The sequence below is a fragment of the Pteropus vampyrus genome, unplaced genomic scaffold (assembly GCF_000151845.1).
Source record: "Pteropus vampyrus isolate Shadow unplaced genomic scaffold, Pvam_2.0 Scaffold47, whole genome shotgun sequence".
NCBI classification, from domain to species: domain Eukaryota; kingdom Metazoa; phylum Chordata; class Mammalia; order Chiroptera; family Pteropodidae; genus Pteropus; species Pteropus vampyrus.
The window spans coordinates 2,542,302-2,559,774 of NW_011888828.1; the positions used below are offsets into that span (position 1 = coordinate 2,542,302).

The window sequence follows — 17,473 nt, forward strand, 5'->3', positions numbered from 1 at the left end:
GTGGGAGAGTCAAAGAAGGTAGAGAAGTTTTTATATTGTCCTCAATTAACATATACATTTTTAATGTAAGTGCTTTTTATATAAAGTAAAATGCACATATGAATTTTGACAGACATATATACCTATGTTACCAGCACCTCAATCAAAATAGAATGTTTCTGTCAGTTCCATAATTTCCCTCATGCTCCATTCATTTCGGTCTACACTTTGGCAACTACTGTTCTGCTTACTATCACTGTAAATTAGTTTTGTGTGTTCTTAAACACAAATGGAATCATATAGTGTTGCTTTTTTTTTGTCTGGCTATTTTCATTCAACATACTGTTTCTGACATCCATGTTTTTGAATGTATCAGAAATGTATTTTTTATTTTTGTGTACTATTATTTGAATACATCTCTATATATTCATTCTTCTGTTGATGAACATTTGAGTTTTCAGTTTTGGTTATTCTGAATAAAGCTTCTATAAGCATTCTTATGCCAACCTATTTGTGGACATTTCTTTTGGGTAAGGAATGTAAGGGTGTGTGTGTTTTTATAAGAAACTGCCAAATTGTTTTCTACAGGGGTGGTACCATTTTAAATTCCCACTGACCATGTATCAGAGTTTCTTTCAGTTGCTTCCTATTTTCACCAACATTTGGTGTTGTTTGGTCTCTTTTAATTTTTAGCAATTCTTACAGGTGGGAAGTTGTATTGCACTGTGGTTTTGTTTTGCATTTTCTTGATAGCTAATGCTATTGAGCACCTTTTCATGTGTCAACCCTTTTATGTCTTCTAGTCTTTTGTTAGTCTTTCACCCATTATTTTCACTCAATTAATATTTGACTGATGAATGACGGAATTAGTACATGAATGACTTCTGTGATTGTTGACCTTTCTTACATAGATTTCAGCTTCCTTGTATAAACCCAACTGACGCCCCTTCTGCTCCAAGTCATTATGACATCAGTATTCTACCTAAAACACCTAAAAGGAGGGATCAATGAGGGATAAACGTATTTTAGAAAGAGTTTACATTTCACATGCTGAAGCAAAAATGATAAAGCAATTCAGATATTAAACCAAGTATCTAAGATATTTCATTCCAGGTCAAGTCAGTTTAAAGGAGATGATGTTAAATCAATTTGTTTAGTCATAGGGTTTTTTTTCTTCCAGAAATAGACTTCTATCTTGAACTAATACAAAGAAATAGAAATATCTGTTAACAATTTAAGATGGACACTTACATTTTCACATGATAAATCTGTATTTACCACACTTTTTAGTTTACCATTTATGAGAAAAGTTTTTGAATATATTCTAGGAAATGAAAAACTACCCTATGAATTTTATATGTATTGGTTGGTTAACACTTTCAGAAATTATAGGAAGTAATAGAGTATATGGACAATAATAGAGTTATATGGGCAATTAACTATCACTTTCTGAATGTGAAAAAAGCTATTTATTGTGCATGTATATGCATTGGTGTATCCCTGCATTTTAAGCCCAGAATTGTAATATATACTTGATATGTGGTATCAGTTAACATAAAAGGGAGAAAGTAAAAGTAGTTCCTGTTTTCTTCATGATATTAGGTGAGACACTTGAAATAGCAAACATGTCCACTTTTTGAGCCTACTACTTCCTATAAGATGTACAAAAAAGATAATTCACAGTATGTTAATCAAGTCTGTCCTCTATGCTTAAGCTTGCCCCTTTGAACACCTGAGTGTCACTGCATTTCGTTCTTTTGTATATTCTCTAACTTTTCTCAAAATATTCCACCAATATTTTCTGCCCTTTTTATAAGTACAAATGGGAGGTCCTTGTATTCAAGATTTATGCTTGCCAATTACAGCAAGTTCTATGACACAGAAGAATAGAAGAGTGAGGGAAGGTGACTTACATTGCCAGATAGGGTTGGTAAATGGCGAGCAAAGAAATATGTCAAAGAGAAGGAAACGTCATTTGCAAAGGTAAAGACAGACATATGAGAACACAGCATATTGGGAGAATACGGTATTGTTAGGTAATGTACAGCTTAAGACAAACCAGTGTGTATTGAAGAAGGATAGAGATGAAGATTAGGAATATTTTGTGTACTGTGTCTAGGAATTTAGATTTATCCTATAAAATAGTAGTTTTCAAAAGTTCTGAGTCACTCAGGGGTTACTAACTCTCTGTACACATTGTCCTCTTCTCCTGTCGCCCGTCTTCTGACAAGCTCTCTCTTTACCTGTTTAATATTTTGCCTTCATTGAGCGAAGGGTTCAGCGTGTAAAAAGTTTGGAAACTGCCACTGAGGTGTTGACATTTGATGTTCTGGCAGCAGCATAGAGAGTAGATGAGAGGGGTAATAGACAAAAGATAAGGAGATTACTAGTGATGCTATTCAAATAGTTTGGGCAAGAGACCAATGGTATCTGTTTATTAAATACTACCAGAGAAGTGGGATTGATTGTAGAGCTACTTAAGATGCAGACTTAGGAAGATTTAGTGATGATAAGAATGAGTGACAAAAGTGTTGGGAACAAAGCAAAAATGTAGTTTATAACAGATGATGGGAACCAGAATGACTCCAGATTTTTGAAAAGTTCCAAGTATAGTACTAAGAATTTATTTTACTCCAGAACTATTTAATAATAAGTTGCCAAGATGATGCACCATCTATTTCCCCCAGAAACTTGAGTTTGTATTTTTTGTAAACAAGGACATTCTCCTGCATAATCTCAACATAACCATTAAAATCAAGATGTTGGCATTAGATTGTCAATCCTCAGACCCCATTCAAGTTTCACCAATTGTTCAAATAATATCTCGTATAACAAAAAGATTTCATTCAGAACCACGGGTTGCATTTACTTGTCATGTATCTGGAACAGTTCCTTGATCTGTTCTTTACTTTCATTCCTTTAACACTTTTGAAGATTACAGGCTGGTCATTTTGAACAAGGAGCCTTAATTTGAGTTTGTCTAATGTTTTCTCATCAGCGATTCATCTTTGGCAGAAATAGCATCACATCTGCGTTATTCTCATTGCTTCCTATTAGGTAAACATAATTTCAGTTTGTCCCATTAGTGACGTTCACTTTCAGCCTCTCAATCTTTTCATACTGGGGGAAGGAACACAACATAATTTTCTGATCTTAACTCCTACATAAAAATTATTATATCTATACTTCATGGTACCTTAGCTTGGTCAGTAAGTTGTAGATAAAATAATTCGTAGATAATTGTCAGTGCTCTTTTGAGTAGAGAATGTTCTTTTTCTGTGGATCTATTTATATTGGCAAATTCATTAGCCTCTTTTTTTTGTGTTGTTCCCCTTCCCACAAAGAATATCAGCTATAATATGTTAATAGAGCAGGTAACAGAAACTCTTGTTTTTTTTCTTTTCTTACGTTACTACTTTGTCTTTTTAACTTACCCAAATAGGTCTTACCACAAGTTTCTACTATATAAGATCCAAATATGATATAATACATCAAGAGTAGTTTCTCCCCAATTTGTAAAACTAAAAACAACATTTTAGCCAACTTATCTTGAGGTAAAATACAGCCTCCTGGTAATTGAGCTTAGCTTACCTTTCTTGAAATTAATCTTTTGTATATTTTCACAAATTTTACAGACTTATGTGAAATGTAATAAATTTTGCAGAACTAGTTTAAGCCAAAATAGGACTTAATTTTTTTTAATGTAAGCGCAGCAAATTTAATTTAAATAAGGGTTGTAAATTGATTTTAATGTTATTTACAACCTGAAAATTTTATCGACAATGTTGAATAGTAATTCTAAAACCATTAGCCAAAGCAGTGTGAATAGAAATATTGTCTAGATATAATTTTATACAAGACTTTGAAAAACATTTCCTTAACTCAGTGACATGATTAGGCTCAAATGTAGGCCTAGCAATTAGAAGATCATTTTTTTTATAGGCTCATATATGCATAAAAATGTTTTTTTAATCTTAAAAACAAAAGTTATATTTACCTCTTTACTATGAATTTACCTCTTTAACTTATCTCTTTAATGTAAAAATTGTATTTACCTCCTATGCTGTTATTTGCTTCACAAATACCAATTCAGGGTCAAACATGAGTTAAGTGAACACATAAAATTTCCCTTTACGACTGAAATGAGAGCATTTCTTGGCTTACTCTTGATTTTCATTGAATAAGAAAAAGATTGTTTTAATGTGTGAGAAGTTAAAAACTGCAGCATAATGTTTGTTTTCCTACAAATAGCAGGATATTCTTTTTTTCACAGAAATCCAGAACTTGTCTGGGGCAGATCAGTAAAACTCATCTTGAATGTATAAGACCGCAGCTCTTCTTCCTTTTTTCTCAAGTCAAATTCTCACAATGAGAAGATTCAAAAGCAGAGTTCACCAGTGATACACTTGTGTTGAAAGGGAAGGAAAATCTGCTCAGTTTTGCTCTGCAGCTTCTCCTGATGCTTTCCAATAAGACTTGAGACTCCTGATATCCTTCTTCACTCAAGCCCAAGCAGCAGAGGACACAATTCAAGATTTGTTTTTGTAACGTGATGTTTTTCAAAAGCGCATTTTCCTTTTAAATCCAAGAAACTTGTTCCTTGACGTCAAAAACATTTTCTTTATACGTTACAGGGACTGAAGAGTAAGTGCTACATTGACTAGTTTCTGCAGCCATTCTTCACCTTCAAAGTATTCAACAAAATCTAGTCTTATTTTGTCATAAAAGGATCCCTTTCAGCTCAAATACCCTGTTGAGAACTTTTCCTCTGCTAAGCCACTGGATTTCTTTATGTAGTAGGAGACATTCTTTAAACATTCTGGAGTGAAATGACCTTTGTTTAATGAAGTTAACCATTTTGTAGCGTCTTCCAGAACTTTTTAATTTCATCCCAAGAGTTTTTGACACCAGAGTACATGGATGCCTTCTGCCTTCTGTGTCAATTCAGGTTCTCAGAGAAACAGATGTCAACACAAGATTTGATGTGCAGGGAGTTCCCCATTCAGAGTTGGCTGTTGGAGCATTCTCAACATGTTCTGTCGTTTGCTGGGAGAAGACTAGCGAAGGCATGGCCAGGTCTGAATGTTGCAGTGGATTCCAAGGTGAGGTAGCTGGGGGCTGTCAAGCAGCTCTGCTCCTCACAGCAGGTTCTGTCGAAAGAATATTGAGCAGGGCTCCACTATGGTCACCATTTGGACTTTGACATCATCCTGCTGTCACCATTCTTACCCTGCTTATGTTCGACACCCCTACCCAAACAGATGTTCTCATTCTGCTCAGCCCTCCTTCCCACACATATATCTAACTTGCTTGGCTCCATATCATGGTTTTAGGACTAAATTGTTGGGGAGGGGGCAATAAGAGAGAGAGGAAGAGCCATCTGGGTTTCTTAAATCTGCAACTGGCTAGAATATGGTTTCATTCAGTGACGTAGAGAAAATAGGTTCTAAGAACAAATTTGTGTCTCAAGAATATGTATATGTAAACAGGAGTTTGGGTTTAAAAAGAATGAATTGGGGTGACTGTGGGACATCTTGGTAAGACTAATAGGCTCAGTAGAGGAGTTGGCTGGAGATAATAGAATTGGTTGTCATAGCTTCTGCACTATATTTGAAGCCCTAGGTTTCAAAGAAACTGCAGAGAAGGAAGGAGCGGGCAGTGGAAAACAGCAGTGTTGCCTGAGGGGAGATACCAAGAAAAGGATGATGTCAAGGGAAACTAAGGGACAAGAGAGTTGTAAAGAAGACAAAGTGTTTGTTCAATATTGTAAAAAGCTTATAAAAATGGTAGAAGATCCACTGATGTTTAACACCAGTTTAAAGTTTAGTTATAATGGAGTGAATACAGATCGCAGAGGTAGTAGAGTTGAATGGGAATGAAATTTGGCCAAACAAAAATATGTATTGTAAGTTAAATAACTTAAAAAATAGGTATTGCCATGTGGACTGAGGAATGATGTTTTGTGTCCTTTCTAGTTAAAGATGCGTATGATTGGTGGGGCATGTGGATTTAAAATTTTCAATTCTGAACCATAAAACTTAAGGAATACTTACTGTTTGTATGATAATATTCCCCATATCATTCATTTGGTGTTGATTTTGTTAATCTGCATTACTAAGGATTTGTTCAGCCAATTTTGTAGTTGCTGGATTTTCGCCTTGAGTTATATATGATTTTCCGGTGAGCAGCAGTATAGGAGCTGTGGAATTAGAATTATTCAAAAAACTAAGTGCTTTTGAAGCATTAGTCTTTTTAGTCATATATTTGTTTTTTTACAGCCTGTGCTGAAAATAAGAAATTTAGTAAAGAGATAAAAATGATTTTTATGACTTAGAAGATGATTTATAAATAAATGTTGGTCTTATATTTATACTCTATCAATTTCAGAAGTACTACATGTGACTCATTTAGTACAGGCTCCAACTTTAAAAAAAATGTGTTTAAAACAATTGATGTTGTATTTGTGGCCTGACTTGAAGTTCTTCTTTAGTGAAGAAAGACCGCTCAGCACATGACTGGCTTTAAAAAGATTTAATAATTATTTACTCACCAAACAAATGTTTTGAGGACCTGAAACATTTTGAGGGCCTGAGCGAAGCATTTTTGTAGGTGCCGAAGATAGCAGTGTGAAAAGGAAAGTCTCTTCCCGTATGGAGCATCAATCCTAATGGGAACAGGCAGACAAAACATGAATAAATGGATAGATAGATAGACATTTATACAGCTGGCACTATTCCAGTGCTTTTGTGCAGTGCAGTGGGGAAAAGAGAATGCGATGCAAGGAATTATTATTTTAAATAGGATGGTTAATGTCAATGATTAGGAGATATTTGAAAGAGTCCTGAAGGAAGTAGTGGGAAGAACCATGCAGATAATTTGGGGTAGAGCATTTAGGCAGAGGGAGTAGCCAGTGCAAAGGCTCTGAGGTAGCAGCATATTTTCCTCTTTAAGAAAGAACTAGAACAGAAAGAGTGGAGCATAGTGAAAAAGAGAACAGTAGAACGTGAACTCACGTTCTACTGTTGGGATGTGTGTAAGTCATATAGGATCTAACAGGTAACCATAAAAAGAACAAAAAACTTTTATTCTGAGGAAGATGGGAGGCTTTTGGTGGAATTTGAGTAGCAGGATGATTTGACTTACTTTATCATGTATTCCAGATACTTACTACTAATCAGTTTGACCATAGTAATTAACAAATAAATTGTTAATTTGGAGCATAGAGAACTACAATATGAAGTCAGAGTATTATTTAGTAAGGAAGTGTGGCCAGAAGAGGACTCCTGGTGATTAGGGAGGCTCTTTTAGGACTTAGTAAAAATCCTAAACTGCTTGCAGAATATGATTGCAAGCTTTGAGTTATCCTTCCAGTGATAAGTACAATGTGGTTTTTTTCCTTGCCATCTACAACTTAAAGCTTAAATGACTATGTAGCTCAAGCCTAATGGATCTTGCCTGTCATATAACTTCCAAAAATGTTAATACTGCAGTCATTGGGAAGCTTTGGCAATTTAGCAATAAAGCAAGTCACCCCTTGTTTTATTAGTGTAACCAGAATTCCTCAGTCTCCTGTGATTGTAAGCTTTGAGTCTCACAATCTAGTTCACTCTGAGACAGGCTTTCAGAGCTCAGTTCTTTTAACATGTGTACTGTGCCCACTTTGATTCCATTCCTTTAAGCATTCTAACGAGCAGTTCGTATGGTTTTAGAGAATCAAAAATCTTTTGAAAAGCAAGGTTTGTGAAGAGCTAGTTAAAAAAAAAAAATAAAGCACTGAAATAAGGTCTGAAGTCCACTGAATGAACAGGTAAAATGACCAAAAAGTTACCCTGTATTTTCTGGGACTTGGGGAAAGTCACGGAGTAGTTTTGTTTTATTTAAATAATCTTAATTTTGAATTTTTTGAAGAGCAAAATTATTATATTTCTTCACCTTGGGATGGAGCTGACTGTAGGCGTCTCTTCCTTTAAGTACCCTTAGCTCACGGCCTCTCTGGACTTCACACCACAGTGAAAGACCCACCAAGAATAACACTGTTCTCCTCACTTACAAAAGAACAAGTGAAACTCTACCCCCTTGTCTTCCTCCAGTGATAACTTTATACGAAGTCCAATTTTATTTAATATGGGCCATCTGAATTTTTGATTTATTTTAAAATTTTAGTGTTGAATATTCGTATCGGAGCTTTTAGTTTCTCTAATCATTTATCCTTTGTTAGGTTACCAGAACCATAACAATAGGTGTGGCTTCTGCATTGGTATCTCAGAGTAAGTACTGTGTGATTCCTGCATTGCAAACAGTGCTCTGTCTAGAAGATTTAGATAAAGTAGATATAGTCCATCCTAATTATTTGCAGATTCTGTATTTATGAATTCATGACTCACTAAAATTTATTTTTAACACCAAAATCAGTACTTGTGATCCTTTTACAGTCATTTATGGACATGTACACACACAAAGGGTAAGAAAATTTGAGTTACCTTACACTCATATTCCCAGCTGAGGTCAAACAAGGCAACAATGCCTGCTTGTTTCACCTCTTATACTATATACAAGTGTCCTTTCCCTAGTCTATTTAGTGAAACATTTTTCACTGAAAGATTTTATTTTTTGGTGATTTTACTGTTTAAAATGGCTAAGGTGCTGTCTAGTGTTGTGATTGCCTTATGGAGAACCTGACCTTTGTTCAGGCATGAGTTATATGGTGCTGTTGACGGTGAGTTCAGTGTTACTGAATGAGAAATATGTATCAAACAGCATGCTTTGAAGTAGAAACCCACACAGGAAAAGATTATGTATTGATCAATCGGTAAGAATGTTGTGACTAGAGGCTCACAGGACCTTAACCCTGTGATTCTTCTAGGAACAGTGGTTCAGGATCTGTGGCAACTTTATAGAACACAGTTACCATAAATAATGAGAATAGACTGTGTTTAATTAAGGGTGTTGATTTATAGAGACTTTAGGTATCTGAAACATTTTATAATTCTCTCTCTCTGAAATCATTGTTTTAGGTCTGTTTAAATACATGCATGCAGAATTATAGTGTAAAATCTAATTTTACCGTGGGTTCTGGTCAAGTTAAAAGCCATTGATTAACTTTTAAAGAAACATTTCAAAGTATTATCCTTTAGAAAATTAATATGTCTGAAACATACCGAATGTTCAGTAAATATTTGCTTTACAATAATAATCTTTAAGCATTGTAGTGCTTCTGGTTTTGGAAAAGAAGGCAATATCAATGTTAGAGAATAATATTCTTTTAGGGTTTTGTCATCTGTGGTTATGTAGACTGAGGCACCTATAAGAAAACTCAGTTGAGTGTCCTTTTCTGGTCCTAGCTTTGCTTGAAGCTAGCGGATCTTGAACAATTTACTTAATCTCTTTGAGCCTCGATTGCCTTGTCAGTGAAGTGAGGAACTTTTCAATTTAAAATTTCTGTGGTTTTCTTTTATCATATTATTCCTGAGTTTGAATCATTCCCATTCTCGTTATGCCCAATTTTCAAAGAAATCGTACAATTTTTTGTCAATATATTAGCCATCAGATTTTATTTTATTGACCTCAGTGCAATCTCAGTAGTTATTGATAAAAACATGTTACATATTTGATGTATCTTGACATTATATACTTTTACTGGTAAGAAGAAATAAAAGATCATCCTGGCATTTTACCTTGGGTTTTACTTTTTAGGATTCTGTTTATTGATATTTGTATTTCATATGACACAGTATCTGAAATTATACAAAATTTTTCTCTTAAAAAGTTTAGAATTAGAATTTTAAAAAGCAAAAATATGCATTCTTTTGATAATACATTATTAATTTTTCTATATGGCGATTTCAATTTTTAGATCATGGGTGCTTAATTTTTCTTTTTTAATGTGGGGTTTTGTAAACTATTTTTAAAAAAGTATTTTCTTCCCTTAAAAGTATTTAGTATTTGATTCTGATTTTCTATTAATTATTGGATAAATATTTATTATTTTAATTAGGTCATTAGCTTACTTAATATGTTATTATTAGAACTAATTTTTAAGAAATGCTGTTTTTTTGTTTAATTTTAAATTTATGAATACCAACAGAAAATGAAAAATTTCCCCTCGTTCCTGTATATTCAATCTCATTTCCATTCCCAAAATGGGTCAGAAAAATCCAATCCAGTATATATCTACATGAAATCAGTTTAATACGTCTATCAATTAGATATTTTCAGACTCTTCTAATATTCTGGAATTCCTGTCATTGGCTTTTCTCTGTTATTGTTTATATTAGCTGTGCTTTAAATCTGATTCTTCTCTTTGGATTTACAATTTCAATCAGGTCTATGTATAAGAATCTGTATTATTTGAAAGCTATTTACATGTCACACTGTAAATATGAGTCAGTTAACTTTGCTTAAATTAGGACACTTTTTTTTTCTGTTTCCCCCAATATAATACTAAAATTACACAATGATTTGAATTTTTAATATTCATAATTGGTAACTACTATTCAGCTGATGCCCAGTTCTAGTACTATTTTAGAAATGCCAGTCATAAACTTTCTCTTTTTTGGTAGGCGGGCTGCTATTCTTTATGACTTGTTTTATAACCTTTGTTCTCTCATCTTTTCACTTTGTAAGCTAAACCTGTTTTGATCTTGTAAAAATATGTTTTAATCTTGTAAAAATATGCCTGTTTAGGTTGGACACACAAAGGGCAATTTGCTTAGGGTCTGCATTGTCACAGGCAGTGTCTCTGATTTCATGCTGTTTTATGCATAAATATGCAAGTGGAACATGTTCTTGTTAGTATAGTCTTAGGACAGCTAGCCTTAGATACAGTTACTAAAGCAAGATTTTGATTCTTTCTTTGAAGAAAATCTATGTGTAACAGATTTACCTTTATATACATTGAGATGCTACATATACATATTCATTTGTGATTTAGGTCAGTGTTTTTCAAGATCTTAATTTTAACCTGTTTTCCTGTGATGTTTTCAGTTTGTCTTTGACATATACTTCCTAGTAAGATTTTGATGACCTTTATTTTCTGGAGTTTATCTTCTGAAAATAATGGATATATTTAATGTGCTTTTTCTAAGGAACTTGACCCTCTACCTTTATTCAAAACTGTTACAGTTATTTATATTTGATGGTTTCATTCTACTTCAAACAGAAATTTTGTATTGTGCTTGCCTGAGATTTAAAGAAGAACCACCTGACTTTTTTTTTTTTTTCAAGGCAACCCTTGGTTGACCTCACAGATTGCAAGGACCTTGTCAGCTTACAATCCCTTACTTTTTAATTTTTTACGCCCACAGCACCCAGTCTTCCTAGGTGGTCTCCCATCCAAGTACTAACCAGGCCCGACCCTGCTTAGCTTCCGAGATCAGACGATCAGGCTTGTTCAGGGTGGCATGGCTGAAGAGAACCACTTGACTTTTAAAAGCCACATTTAATAAATATATTGCATCATAGTTTATTGATTACATATGATCATCAAAATCACTTTAACCAAGGAAAACTCTCTTTCTCCTTAGAGGACTGTTTCATACCTCTCTCTTCAAATTTCTAATACTTCTCCCCAAATTGCTCGTAGCTGATGACCTTGCTTCCTACTTTAACCACTTAAAAAAAAAAAAAAAGAAAAGGAATGAGAACTTCCAAAAACTCCCACAACTATAAAAACCCACCTACTTCCAGCTGTTTCCACATTAAGAAATATGGTAAAATGAAATAAATTAAAAGTACCTATACTATAATACCACTCTACTTTTCCATCTATTAACATAAATGAAGTTCTTCCACTTTTGAATTCTTTCTCATCCCCTTTTAACTTCTTAAGGACACCATGTCATCATTTCTTCTCTTTCTTGCTTACATTGTCAACCTTTTGTTTTATATTAAATCATTCTTGTGATTATACAGATATGCCACTAGTTCTCCAATCTTAAAGACTCAAAAAACTTCTCAACCTCATTTTTCCTACCAATACCACTTTTTTGTTCACTTTTGCAGCCAACTTCTAATCTTTCCATGTTGATCATTTCTGTTCTCTTTTCCCAGTCTCTTAAATCTCCTTTAATCAGACTTCAACTACAAAAAATTGCTCCTGTTCCTAGTGACATTTCTGTTGCTGTAGCCAATGGTCAGTTCTTTATCTTCATCTTTTATCTATCAGCAATGGTTATCATTATTTGCTTTGTCCTACTGGAGATGCTTTCTGTGTGGGCATCAAGAAAACCACTCATTCTTGGGATTTCTTCGTAGTCATCTTTGCTGGTCCTTCTTTCAGAATGGTGCAGTGCCGCAGGGCTCAATTTTTGGAACTCTTCTCTTTCTACACTTAACATTTCTGATGTAATTAGAATTAAAGACCCTACCCCCACCACAGCTTATTTCTTACTATAGATTATAGAAAATGAAATATTGCTATTTTAAAACTATTTTTCAGACTTTTTAAACCCCATTTCAAAGGTTGCAGTGAGAACCGTAGACTCTAGGGAATTAATCATCTAGTCGCCAGGGATGGAAAAGTAGATAAGACTGTTTTATCTAAGAACCATTGTGATATAATGTAGTTACTCTTAGGGTATGATAGAAAATGTATATGTATTTCTTATATCCTGCAAATCTAAAAGATATTTTTAAAAGATGAACTTGTGTAATGTGTTGACATTATTTTAATATAACCTTGAATATGTCCATATAGATATCTGCAAAGAATGAAATTTAAGAATAAACATTATGAAAAGATTCTGTCAGATCAAATTTTAGAGCTTACATTAAAAAACATTGAAGTAATTATGCTTGATATATAAAATTTGAGATATAATGTAAAAAATAAATTTAAAACACCTTATAATGCCATTGCCTAAATGAAGTTTATATTTTGGTATATTGTCTTTTAGTCTTTATGCAGTTTAAAAATCATGCTGTGATCGTATAATTTCCTGCATTTCGCTCTTAGCATAGTATAATATAAACATCCATGTTTTTACAATTTTTTTTAATGGAAAATCATGTTTAGGGATTGTATTGTATATATCCTATCTCATGGATTTCTTTGTCGTGGACATTTAGGTTTTGATTATTTTTATTTACATTTATTTTTATTTTTTGTTTTCATGGATAAAGCTGCAGTGAGCATCTTCTGCATAATTTTTTTTGTTTGTTTTAGGATTACTTTCTTAGGATAGATTGCCAGAAGTGGAGTTACTGGGTCAGAGGGTATGATCTTATGAACTTTTTTCTCATTAAAAAAAGTGTTGTTGTTTTTTTTTTTTGTTTATTTGCTGTCTAGTTGATTTGTATTCCTTGTTAAAGTGAAACTCATAGTAATTCTATGTGGTACTTGTCAGAAAACTAAATCTAAAGGCAAGGTTCTGTGATTAGAGAAGTTTGGGAAATTCCTAGAGTAAAAAAGCCTTTTTAACTTGGTTTACCTCAGCATTTCCTGAACTTAACTGAGCATTAGAAAGTTTTTTTTTTGTGATACACTCCCTAACATTTGGTGGAAATTTTACAAAAAATATAGTTTTATGAACTGCTAATCTAAAATTTTAAATTGTTTTTATTGGTCAAAGCAACTAAATTAAGCTTCATTCTAAAATTAATTTTTAAAAGGAGATTAAAATAAAGCTGATAATGTAATTTTTGTGTATGTCTTTATAAAGTCTTATAGCTTTTATAGTTTAAACCTTTTATGTTGATTCCTAAAGAACATCTTAATGTCTCAATGTCATCAAATACTTTTTGTAATCTTTAATGAAATTTGGAATATAGACATAAAACATGAAAGTAGAAAATAATGTAGATTGTACAAACCTTTTTTGTCCCCCTCCATTTTTCCCTACAGAATGTGAAAACCTTTGCATCTTCTGATAGTCTAGCCAAGGTCCAAGAAGTGGCAAGCTGGCTTTTGGAAATGAATCAGGAACTGCTCTCTGTGGGCAGCAAAAGACGACGAACTGGAGGCTCTCTGAGAGGTAACCCTTCCTCAAGCCAGGCAGATGAGGAACAGATGAATCGTGTGGTAGAGGAGGAGGAGCAGCAGCAGCAGCAGCAAAGACAACAAGAGGAGGAACACACCGCGAGGAATGGTGAAGTCGTCGGAGCAGAACCTAGACCCAGAGACCAAAATGATTCCCAGCAAGGACAACTGGAAGAAAACAATAATCGATTTATTTCAGTAGATGAGGACTCCTCGGGAAACCAAGAAGAACCAGAGGAAGATGAAGAACATGCTGGGGAACAAGATGAGGAGGATGAAGAAGAAGAGGAAATGGACCAGGAGAGTGATGATTTTGATCAGTCTGATGACAGTAGCAGGGAAGATGAACATACACATAGTAACAGTGTCACAAACTCCAGTAGTATCGTGGACCTGCCTATTCACCAACTCTCCTCCCCATTCTATACAAAGACAACAAAAGTGAGTATATTTGTCTGCTGTGCACTTGAGACATTTTACATATCCATATTAATTGTAATAAAACTTTTCTCGCAGTCTTTGTATTACTGCAAAATTATTAGATATGTAATAATAAAGTGAACTAATTTTTGTTTTACAGAGGTATTAGAAAATATTAGAAATAGAAATGCTGATAGTGGGATAATTTTATTATAAATGGAGGGAAGGTAATTGATCCCATTTATTATGATGAAAAAATCATTAATATAAAATTTTATTATAAATTTTGTCCTTGAGACAGAGATTAGTAAGGTTGTGTGCAGTGGAGAAAGTCGAGATGAAACATGATTTGTGTAAATCAAGTAGTGAAAATCTAATTTACAAAATGCAGCTGGTGGGGTGGGCTATTTATTTGTGTTACACCAAGGCACAAGTTACTGGAAGTTACCCCAAATTGGTTTGCTTACTATGACTATGATAATTAAAATTTATACTTTGTAAATAGTCTTCAGTAGTTAAAGAAGGTGAAACTACAGCCCGAATATTAATATTTGTGTTTTGTGGAAATCCGAGTTGGTATTTTTAAAAATTATGAAGTACTAGACACTGGCATGTTTAAGATTAAACATTTTTCCTATATTATAAAACAACAAGAATGCATGGTGCTATCTTCACTGTTTGCTTTCTTCTAGAATTTATTAAAATTAAAATATTTAGGAACAGCAGAATAATTGGTTTTTCTTTGACTTCATTTCAGTAGAATACTCCGTTTGCTTCTCAAAGGGATTTGAAGATTTATTATAGGGTAACCAAACCATTCTGGTTAATATTTGACTGTGAAAAGTAGGAGATGATGTGAAAGAGGCACTTAGATTTCCTACTTTCTGTCAAGTTTCTGCCACGACTTCCCTTGCCTGTAGTTTTCCTTTCCCTTCTCATTCCTGGGGGATAACTGTGTTGTATCTGCCTCCTTATCTCATTTAGCTAATGGTAGCCCTTGGAGTTAGCCATAGACGTATTTTAAAAGGTGGGCAGTTAGATTCCTGTCTGAACTGGAGGAATCTTACCAACTCAAGGACTTGGCGATTAATCTAGTGCTGAGAAAAACAGTTCCATTGGATGTAGTTCCTAGAGGCTATGCCAGAGATTAGGTCCTGGAATACACAAGCCAAGTCATACTGTCATTGAGTCCAGTATTTATTATCTTTGCTACTGGATAGGAAGGGAGGTGACGAAACGTTAGAGTCCATCTGGACTGGAACGAGGATGTGATTGGGCCGCTGCTGTAAATTTGTATTTGCCAGTACTTTGTTCTTTCAAGTGGCATGTGGGCTTCTTTCCTCAAAACGTTCTTGGATACATATCACTTAAAATTATGGTCATGGCAAGGGGCAAAGATTATGGAAAGAAAGAAGTAGCATTATTCCTCTTACTACCCAATCTTTCTATTGTATTGTCCCCCGTCTCCCTGCCTCCCTCCATCAAATTATAGTCAAAATGGAATGATATTGTGTCTGGGCTTTGCTTCAGCAGGGGAGAAAATGGAGGCTATAGATCGACCATAAATTGCCAGTTGTTGAAACTGGGTTACAGGGACATGAGCGTTCATAGATATTATTCTGTATATTTTTCAAAGTATGTTTAAAGTTTTCCATGATAAAATTTTAAGTTGTAAAGAATATGCACCCCCCACCCACCATCATAACCAAAGTTGGAAATAGGAGTTTTCTTTACATACCATGGTCTTGTTGACTAGCTCCTAAGTCAAGTAAGTGCTAACTTCTCCTCTACATTGAATTTTATTTTCTCTGTATTTTGATGCTGTTACAGAAAATTTAATATAGCATCATGCCCTTTTTGTTGAGTTAGAATTTATTTTAATCAGTGTTTTAGGCAATATTGCTATGTAATGGCCTATTCAAAGAGAGAAAGTAAAAAGAATTATACTTAAGATGAATGAGATATGTAACAGCTTCTATCCTTCCCCCCCACCCCCCACTCAGGTTTCTAGGCCAAAATCTTTGTTTGTATGCTTTCTGGTTCTTTATCATTTGAAAATTAGATAAAAATCGTGAATATCTATGTAGAATAGACTTACGAGTTAAATAATTCTTTGAAAGGAACATTTTAATTTGGATGATAACTTATTTTAGAGGCATTAAAATAAATTTTAATGTAGTAATTTATCCTTTTGACTCCTCTTATTTATTTTTAAATTTTGTGGTGAATCATTGACTTAGCCCATAAACAATATACAAACCAATTTAGCATTCTCTCCTTTAACTTAACTTGACCTGGAATGAAATATCTTAGACACTTGGCTTAATACCTGAATTGCTATGTCATTTTTGCTTCAGCATGTGAAACATAAACTCTTTCTAAAGCATGTTTATCCTCAATTTCCCTAGCCTGTCTTTCGTTTATATTTTATTTAGTTGGTTTGACCTAAGAAGGAACTGGCTTAAAGTGGTTCCTTTTGCGGTTTTCATCCATTTCATCACCCCCTCTCCAGGTGCTGATGGAGCATCTGGAATCTCAGCCACATGGCTCTAACACTCCCGGCACCTGTGACCCTGCTTTGTTGGTAGGGCGCAGACCTCTCACAGAGCAGAGTGCCCAGCTTCTGTCCCCATCTCCCTCGGACTAGATGAGAAGAGGGAGTTCATATCTCTCCTCTTTTTTTCTGAGGGTTCAGTTGGACAAATGGGGGTTTAGTATTTAATTGCATTATCTTATTTAAGAAAGTTAATTAAAACAGCCTTGCTGAAACGATAACTTCTGCGACATTTCAAAGACAAGAAAGCGAACAGACCTTTTTCCAAAAGAAGTCATTGTAGTGATTGGTATGAAAAGTTCCAGCATAAAGATTTGATGGTGCTTTATTTTTCCCTTCAAAATGAAATCATAAGTAGAACTTTTAGATATGTCTTATATATAGTTATATAGTTACCTTCTTAAAAACAAACTATACTGAATTTAAGTCATTTTTCCTTGGTGACTCTTGAGTTGTGAATACAAATTATAGTTTTGTACATAAAGGCCCCAGGAGTGGGCTGAGTATTGATAGCATCAGGGGTAGATATGCGTAAGTGTTTGTGT

General features: G+C 34.1%; 1 protein-coding gene and 1 pseudogene across 9 annotated transcripts in view; one reads left to right on the plus strand and one right to left on the minus strand.

The window, feature by feature from the left end:
• The window catches only part of FBXW7 (F-box and WD repeat domain containing 7), a 175,699-nt gene that overhangs the window by 76,671 nt on the left and 81,555 nt on the right, over positions 1-17,473 (plus strand). For 4 of the 9 annotated variants that reach the window (XM_023530192.1, XM_011359381.2, XM_011359385.2 and 1 more), the window contains one exon: positions 13,820-14,395. In XM_023530192.1, the coding sequence (XP_023385960.1) occupies positions 13,889-14,395 (507 nt within the window). In that variant the 5' untranslated portion in view covers positions 13,820-13,888. Of the gene's footprint in view, positions 1-4,252; positions 5,082-13,141; positions 13,192-13,819; positions 14,396-17,473 lie in introns of those variants that run through there. The other 5 variants (XM_023530190.1, XM_011359383.2, XM_023530191.1 and 2 more) reach the window with 5 other exon arrangements.
• On the minus strand, positions 11,274-11,390 carry LOC111739189 (annotated as a pseudogene).